This window comes from Gossypium hirsutum, chromosome A04 (assembly GCF_007990345.1).
Source record: "Gossypium hirsutum isolate 1008001.06 chromosome A04, Gossypium_hirsutum_v2.1, whole genome shotgun sequence".
Lineage (NCBI taxonomy): Eukaryota > Viridiplantae > Streptophyta > Magnoliopsida > Malvales > Malvaceae > Gossypium > Gossypium hirsutum.
In genome coordinates this window covers 81,516,189-81,525,580 of record NC_053427.1, presented here as the reverse complement: position 1 = coordinate 81,525,580, position 9,392 = coordinate 81,516,189, and the positions used below count along the sequence as shown (strand labels likewise).

The following is a 9,392-nucleotide window of genomic DNA, read 5'->3' as shown; positions in this document are numbered from 1 at the left end:
ATTATTATTATTTCTAATGTATAGTAATGATTAATAAAAATATATAATTTTCCTAAAAGCACAAAATAAAAAACATATTAAGAAACATAAATGAAATAAGTAGGACCATTCCTTGAGAAAGGAAAGAGTATGAACTAAACAGCAAAATATTGTCGCCATCAAAGAAAAAGAAAGGTGACATGTTCCATTAATATGCCTACCCCTAGGGGTCTATACCTAAATCTTTAGATTGTCCACAACCAATATTAAATTTGTGGTCTCCCTAATAAACCTAACAAAACCCAATTTGTTCACCTATTTTTCAATTTACTTGTGTAAGTGGTTTCCAATTTTTTTCCTTAAATTTTAAAAATTTAAGTTTAATTTTAATTTTAAAAAATTTAGGGTGATATCTGGCTCTCAAGTTTTTTTTTCAAAATTTTAGTTATACTTTAATTTGTTTGAAAATTTTAATTAATCTTCTCATTAAACCTTTGAAAAATTAAAAAAAAAATTTAATTAAACTCTTCAAGTTTTTGTAAATTTTTATCGAACCTCTAAAATTTTTTAACTTTTTAATTAGGCCTATCAAAATTATTTTGAAGTAAAAATAAATTATTTTGAATGATATTCAAATTCATTATATGAAATATCAATTTTAAATAATATTAAGTAATTAATATTAATTGTTTTTAAAACTTAATTTTAATATATAAATCATATTTGAGATATTAAAATCACAAATAAATATATCTTTTTATAAATTAATAAAAATTTTCTAGGTGGCTCAAAATACAAAATATCATTCTTTTCCTGTGCCTTTATACTATGATGCAATGTCAGTTAACTTTTGATATTAATAAATATTCAAGTTAGATTTTAATAAAAATAATAAAAAAATTATGTTGACCTATAATTATGTTGATAATATATAAAATATAAATTTTAAAATATGTAAATTTTAATTTAAATATAAATAACATATTTATAATTCACGTAAATAAATATTGTAACGCCTCTCACCCGGTCCAGTCGTCAAACCCAAGCAATAAGGTGTTACGAACAATTATCACACAATAACAAACATTTTACAATTTAAAATTATGAACAAATATTAAATAATTACATATGAGCATGTATATTATCATTATTCAATCTAATTCAAGAAAATATTTAGTATTCGGAGCCTAAAAACAATTTGGTAATGAACGAGGATTAAATCAAATAAAAAATGTAAGGAAAACTTGTATACAGGAGACACATGGTTGTTTTCCCTGACTATGTGTACCTGAAAAACACCTTACAAAACAAACAATTTACCTATAAAACACTTATGCTACAAGCCACCATTTAACCCAAATTTAACATCTTCAAAAAAATTCAATTCAAATAAAAAATCATCATTTTAAACAACCTTCAAACCAATATGCTAGAATTGGCACCTCATTCAACAAATTCAAAATTAACCAAATGATCACATTCATGCCAATATACCTTCAATGGAATCTCAAATATTCAAGCCACACATATACATTCAATCATCACATACTTGAGTATTAAACTTACTAAAACATTTCTTACTTATAATCTAAGCATATCATCTATCAAACCAAGCAAAAACCAAACACAATGTCTAGCATAATAATTTTCTCAACTAAGAAAATATTAAACATATATCCCAAATCAGCCTATCAAATTATCAACCAGACTATTGTCATCACACTTTTACATATTTACATAATCTCAAATGTTTAACTAAATACAAAATAAACATTTAATCATAAATATCCTAAGTGCATGCTAAGACCAAAATGAATAATTTACCAACATTTGAGTTCGAGATTGTCGCTGGATGCTGAGCCGACAGTCAAACCGATAAGTACCTAACATGCTCATGAGAAAGGTAATTTGTACGTTGAGTATAACTCAGCGATATTTCTTTAATCTAAATTTTAAAAACAAAATATAATACATTAAATTGCTCAAGTTAGAACTAGATAACGCTATACTAATGCCATATCTAACGTGCAAGTTAATATATGCATTAATTTATCAAATACATTTTACTAATAATAATACATGAGAAATTCAATTCACATATGATATAATATCCAAGCCTAATTCCATGTATACCATGATCACATCAACCAAAATTCAGTTCATTTCATACATAAATCAACACCATTCCTATTTTAATTTCCAATTCACATTTCATTTAGAAACATTTGCTATTTCATTAGCATTGTCATTTCAATGTCATTTGCCATATCAAAATCATTATTGCGAGTTTATCATTTTCTTCCCTTATTAATAAGATTCGGACTCGAAGGAATATACGGAGCCAACAAACACACCTGTTTGGCACCCTGTGCCTCATCGGATAAATTCAAAGCAAATAGTTGTGTCCAGCTCTATAAGTAAATTAACACCTAGTGTCTCATCGGATAAATTGAAGCAAATTGGCACCCAGTGTCTCATTGAATTGTAGTTGAAGATTCCCTAAACTCTTCCTATCCTATGGCATGCCAACTATATCCGACTCTACCTGAATAATTAATTGAGTTTCCATTTCATTATTAAATATCAAGCAATGTCTCGATTCACATTTATTTAGATTAGGTAAATATTCATTCGACATATATAGCAACCACAATTATCCTAAATCATGTCCAATTTTCACATTTATAAATAATACACACATTTTGAAATATAATCAATTTAATTCTCATAATTATCAATCAATTCAAACAATTACAAATGAATAAGTAATCTCACCTTACAATCTTACCATGAATAAATAAATCAATGTACAACATTTTTTAATTTAGTTTGAATTATAGAAACACAAATTGTAGAACTCCGAGCTATTCGTAGACGACTTTGTCTTTTCCTTTCTTTTTTGAGAAATCTCGGTCAACATTAGCTACGAATTAAAATAACCATAATAAGTTATCAATAAATAACCAAAAGCTTTAATAATCTAACAATGACAACATTATCAAACTTTAATAGTATAAAAAATTACAATAAGAGTCAACTAAATTCAACTACGAAAACCCCGGAAATATAAAAATAAAAAATAACGGATAAAATTATACTAACCAAATTAAGCTTCAACCTTAAAAACCGTTGTCGTTGATGACTTCTTCTCCTCCTCTAATGGTTCGACTAAAAGAAAGAAATGAGAAAAAAAAATTCTCTTTCTTTCCACTATCCATTTTATTGTACCTTTATTAATATTATTTTTATTTTATAACTTATGTTTTGTTTTATTAAATTTTATTACATTTTCCTTTATAAAATTCACCTATTACCATTCAGTTCAAATTAACCAATGGCTTAATTACCTAATGAGTCCCTTGGTTGTATTTTACTTATAATTTAATCATAATGCAACTTTTGACTCTAACACAATTTAGTTCCTATACTTAAATTAAGCACTAATTCAATAAAATTACTTGACCGTGTAATGCCCCAAAATTTCTAATTTCGTTATTTTGAAAGTATGACACAAATATCTGTCAGCTTTAGTGGTTATGTGTTTTGGGAGTGTTTGGGAGGTCACAAGCCCAAGCCTTTTGGTATTTTGAATGAATTAGGCCTTAAGGTCTGTTTGGCAATACTTTTGAAAAATGCTTTTGAAAAGTGCTGTGAAAAAGTACTTTTGAGAAGTACTTTTGAAAAGTGCTTTTGAAAATTTCAATGTTTGGTATTACTGTCAAAAAGTGATTTTAAGAAATAAAATGTCCATTTTAGACATGATATTATAAAGTAACAAATATGTATTTAAATAATGTTCAAATTAGTTAATATTATGATATTTTAGCAATAATATAAAAAATAAATAATTATAACTTATTGTTAATATTTTAATATATATTATTAATTTTAAATATTTTTAAGTAATTAATATTAATTATTTATTAAATTTAATTAGAATATATAAACTATATTTAAATATTTAAATATAATAATTAAATATTTGTAATTAGATATTGACACAATTATATTATTTTAAAAATAATTTTTTTAATTTTTCATTAATGCTTTTAACACATTTGTATTATTTTATTTTAAAATGTACTTTGAATATATAACTCATATTAAATATTAACATAATATAAAAAATATAAACTTAACAAATTAAAATATTACATATATTTGGATTAAAATTCAAACAAAAGAAAAAAAAAGAGGGAAAATGGATTCTAACGTTAGAAAAAATGGGAAAAAAAGAAAAAGAACAAATAAGGCTAAAAAGGTAATATAGCCTCAAAAGCACTTTTGGGTTGAAAAAAGCACCAAAATTTCTCCTTTTTAATCTGAGAAAAAGGACTTTTCTTAAGCTGATAAGCTTCTACTTTTTACCTCTGTTCTTTTATTGCTTTTTGTGTAAAAACACTTTCCCCCCTAAAAGCTCATCACAAAATCAATGCCGAACGCAGCTTTAGTCTTGTTCAGTAGGCTTTTATTTGATTGCTGGCAAAAATATATTAGAATGGGTTTGCTGGTTTGATGCTTAAGCGGAGTGATAGTGTGTAGGAGATCTTGTGTTTGAGTCCTTGCGCAAGCAGGGGAATTAATTTTTGTTTGAGGCGTGTGGCATGGTGGAGTTCAAATTAAACTAGACTGCTGAGTAGTTGTGTTTTAGTGGGTTAATAGGGAATGTTTTTAGGAGATAATTGGGGAGAAGTTATCAAAATAAGATTTTCTTCTTATCAGATTTCTATTTTCTTTTTTACCAACAAATTTTATGACGTTAGACTTTTGTTTCTCTGCCATTTCTTCTCCCTTCTTGTTCACTTTTGGTTTTTGTTCCCCTTTGGCCGAATCTTGCTTCTTCTCTTTCCCCTCTCTTTTTTTTTTCTTGATCGGTTCGTCTCTTGCTCTATAGCCGAAATTCTCTTCTCTTTTCCTTACTCTTTTCGTTTCTGTATTTTTTGCGAGTCATCTCTTTGGGTGCAACTTTCGACTTCATATGTTTCAGTAAGTGGAATTTTTCTCATTAGTTATTGTATTTCAATTAGGCAATTAACAAAGGGTTTGTTTTACTCTCGCTTAGGTGCTGTTCAAAGGTTTTAAGCGAATATTCCAGTGTGTGAGACGACTGGTTATCGGATTTGTCACGGTAAGTTTTTGAATTGACGTTGGTTTAGTTTCTCGAGTTTTATATTGGGGATATTTGGGTTGATTGATGAATCAAGTGATTAATTAAGGGATATATTGGTCAAATATAGGTTTTTTAAGGCTCAGGTTACTTTGCACAGTGAATCGATACAAGGTGTCTACCCGAAGCGCAGAAAACAAGATTCAGTGAAATGCCAAATTTTTTATTGTCGAGAAATAAGAGAAAATGATGCGAAAAATTGTAGAGAAAGGAAATAAGGGTGTTATAAACTTGAAATCAACATTTTGCACTAAAATAGTTTTGGACAGCAGCAGTAGTCTAATTTTGAAAAATCATCAAAAAAAGTGGAAATTGAGTTAGAGGTTGAATAAAATATGAAATTAAATTTTATTGAGTCTAGTTTTGCATGGAAGAAACAATGTAAGCAATGGAGTTTTAAATTATGAGATATAATAAATTTTGTGAGACAAGGTCAAAATGATTTTGAGTTCCCCTATTCTGAGTTTGGAAAATCATCAAAAATTGTAAAAATATAATTATGGGTTTAAATTTATATGTTTAAATCCTAAATGAGTTTATTTTCAAGAGAAACAAACAGAAACATCATCAAAATTTCGCACTAAGAGATAAATAATTTTTAGTAAGGAGAGGTTGAAGCTGTCAAACAACAGAATAGGGATAAATTTAAAGATTTTAATGTACTTATTTGATAAACTATAAATTTTGAAAAATTTATGGTAGAAATATATTTGAGTCTAGTTTTAAAAACATCAAGCGGATCTTAATTTGGAATTTTGTAGCTCAAGATATAAATAATTTAGTGACAATGACTCAAGTAGACAGCTTTGAATGAATATATAAGTAAATAGTGAAAACATATATGAATATTTAGCTAGTATGAGTTACATTAAAAATGAATCACACGGCCATGACCAATTTGGGTCATGTGGGCCACATGGGCATGTGATCCCATTTTTTTAAAAAGTTGTCTAAAGTTGCACAGGACGCCCAAGTCGACTGTGGACCTACTGAAGGGTCGGTACGCCCTATTTAGACCCCCTATGTAAGTGATATGTCTGTCTGATTTCTATATCGAGCATGAATTATGATATCTAAATGTATGTATTGTAATTGCATAATAGCATGACATCTTTTGTATGTTGTATTGCATCGGGGTGGGTTATTGTTATCTAGAAGAAGTGTCTGAAAGGCTATTAAGCCTGTTATCTGGCAGCTCTGTTGCAAATTTCTGATTATGTGCTGCATTCCAGTACAGCATGGTGTGTAGGGATGGATGGGTTGATTTAATCCCCACATGGCATGTAGAGATGGACGGAGATGGTGTGTAGAGGCTGGTGGGTAGGATTCTGATTTTCTGCTATTGCATACTATATCTGAGATAGGCCAAGGCCTTAATTATATCTGAGACTATATCCGAATGGGCCAAGGCCAAACTAAATCTATAATGGGCTCAGGCCCCAGACTATAATTGATTATTTTCTAATGTGTATTTTTATGTATGTTTTCTGTGGGGATTACACACTGAATTTACGAAAACTCACCCCTTTTTCTGTTTAATATGTACAGGTAATCCCCAGACTTAGGCGGATCGGTGCAGCGGAGGGCTCGACGGTGACCACCATTACTGAACTGCTTTATTAGAGCTTTTGATTTTATATTATCTTTGGGTATTTATTATTGTAATGTCGGGACTTTGGATATTGATTTTTAAACTGTAACTCAACAAAACAGGATTTTTTCTAAAAACTAAAATTTTCGGTTTTGTAAAATAATTGGTTTCAAAAGCTTTTGCTTAAAAGACATGTTTTAAGGCAATTCAGCTAGTTCACATTTTTCTAAATTAAATAAAAGCTAATCTACTGGAACGATTTTAACTTGTCATTCTCGATCTCAAACCCCATTCTATGTGACATCGCTAGATTCGGCCATAACGTATAGGCCAAGTTTAGGGTGTTACATTTAGTGGTATCAGAGCCAGGTTACAAAACTCAACTGTGGATTATGGGTTTTATAAAAATTGATTGAGATCCAAATGATTTGAAATATTTTTACTAAGTAAGTGGTACACCGAGTTTTCGGCGCCGATCCTGTAAGTATTCTGAACTGTGATTTGGTTTAAACTGAAACTATTATGGATATTATATTTTGAAACTACTATAGGTAGTAAACTGTACTAAAAACACTCTAGTTAGTGTATACTAAAAATTGTAGAGAAATTAAAAACTGTAGTGAGACTGCAATTTACGAAAACGAACTCTGAATAACCGATACTATTTTACATAAAACATTTGTTAATAAACACTAGAATTGTAATTGATTCATAAAACTATTAATATAGATAAATGTGATTAGACAATGAGCGCACGACGTATCCGTGGACAGGGTACCAGAGGTCGAGGTAGAGGCCACAAAGAAGCTCGAGCTAAGTCCTCTTCACTAGGTACCATACCGAATTTAAATACGAGTGAGACGCCAGTGTCGCTTGCTACTGAGACTGGGTCTCAAGATCGCATTGCTGGGGATGACGCATTGTCCTAGGCTATGCTAAGGATTTTGGAGAGGGTCGCTGGGCCCAATACTGGATCTGGAGGCCGAGGGTCGGTTACGAAACGACTCCAGTCCAATGGAGTTGAGCTCTTCAGGGGTGTCAATGGAGTTACCCCTAATGTGGCCGAGTACTGGATTGAGGCTACAGAGAGGATCATGAATGACTTAGACTGCACCCCAAAGTAGAAATTAAAGGGTGCAGTCTCATTGTTGAGGGACGAGGCTTATCAGTGGTGGCTCACTGTTAAGGAGGGCATTCAACTCGAACGTCTGACCTAGGAGTTCTTTAAGGCCACCTTCTAGGGGAAATATGTGGGGGCGAGCTATGTGGATGCTCATAGGAGGGAATTCCTGAATCTGACTCAGGAAGATCAATCAATGGCCAAGTATGAGGCCAAGTTTCTGCGACTGAGCCACTATGCGCGAGGTATGGTGGCCTCTAAGTACAAACGATGTATTCGTTTTGAGGATGGGGTCAGAGATAAGTTGAGAGTCCTGATAACTCCACATAGGGAGCGTAATTTTTCTACACTAGTGGAGAAGGCGAAGATCGCTGAGGAAGTTAAGCACGCTGAGCACCAGAACCGTGACCTCGAGAGGGGTAAGAACAAGAGGGATTCGGAGCCCTCAAGTTCTACACAAAGGCCTAAGAAAAAGGCCAGAACTAATGGGCCGATTAGAGCTGGGCCCTTTGTTACTATTACTGGACTGCAGCCATGTACTGATTATGGTAGACGCCATCAGGGCAAGTGTTGGAGAAGAACTGGGGCATGCTTGCGATGTGGGTCATTGAAGCACTGTATTAGGGAGTGTCTGCTGAGGGCCAATCAGATGCAAGCTCTAGGTACTGGTACGGCACAGCCACAGAGGGGAGTGCAGCAGCCACCGAGGGTCCATGGACAGGCCAAAGATGGTAATGGTATGGGTCGTGGGCAGAGAGTACCGAGCAGAGGTGCTGGGCAGGCTAAATAAGGCAGCTAGCCCTAGTTTATGCTGCTCGTCCCTGAGAGGATGGAGATGCTCCAAACGTCATCATGGGTACGTTATTTATTCTTGATGTACTGTATGTTACCTTGATAGACATAGGGTCTACTCACTCATACATAGCTAGCAACATATCTGGAAACTTAGGGATTTCAGTTGAGAGCACCACGAGTGAGGTTAGGATACTTAGCCTGTTAGGGCAATCTGTTAGAGTTAGTAAACTGTATAGGAACATTCCTTTAGAGGTACAAGGGGCAATCTTCCTGGCTGATTTGATAGAGCTTCCATTTGGGGAGTTCAATCTGATTCTGGGGATGGACTGGTTGGTCAAGCATCATGTTAGCTTGGATTGTGCGACTAAGAGAGTCGTACCAATGACTGAGGAGGATAAGGAGGTAGTCATGATTGAAGAACGCTATAATTACTTATCTAATGTGATCTCTGTGGTTCGTAAGGATGTGAGACATTCTTAGCCTATGTAAGTGTTTCAGATTGTGGGGATTCTACAGTTAAGGATATCAGAACGGTAATGGATTTTCTGGACATCTTTCTTGAAGAGCTACCTAGGTTACCTTCGAATCACGAGTTGGAATTTAGGATTGAGCTACTTCTAAGTACAGCTCCAGTGTCCATCGCTCCCTATCAAATGGCACCGAAGGTGCTTGTAGAGCTTACGGCTCAGATTTAGGAGCTGAGCTATTGATTTTCAAGGAAGTTGGAAGGATTATCTGCA

General features: G+C 32.5%; 1 protein-coding gene across 1 annotated transcript; it reads left to right on the top strand.

Annotated features, from left to right (window-relative positions):
* The first annotated feature begins 8,053 nt into the window (after nt 1–8,053).
* On the top strand, nt 8,054–9,132 carry LOC121228102 (uncharacterized). The gene is made up of 2 exons (XM_041111242.1): nt 8,054–8,627; nt 8,756–9,132. Exons 1-2 carry the CDS (start codon nt 8,054–8,056, stop codon nt 9,130–9,132), a joined length of 951 nt encoding a protein of 316 aa, XP_040967176.1.
* Nucleotides 9,133–9,392: the final 260 nt, after the last annotated feature.

What these genes read in the sequence shown, in the direction of transcription:
- LOC121228102 (XM_041111242.1), top strand. Translation starts at nt 8,054, where the DNA reads ATGGCCAAGTATGAGGCCAAGTTTCTGCGACTGAGCCACTATGCGCGA. An exon ending in GCAGAGAGTACCGAGCAGAG is followed by an intron (nt 8,628 to 8,755) that starts GTGCTGGGCAGG and finishes TTACCTTGATAG; the next exon opens with ACATAGGGTCTACTCACTCA.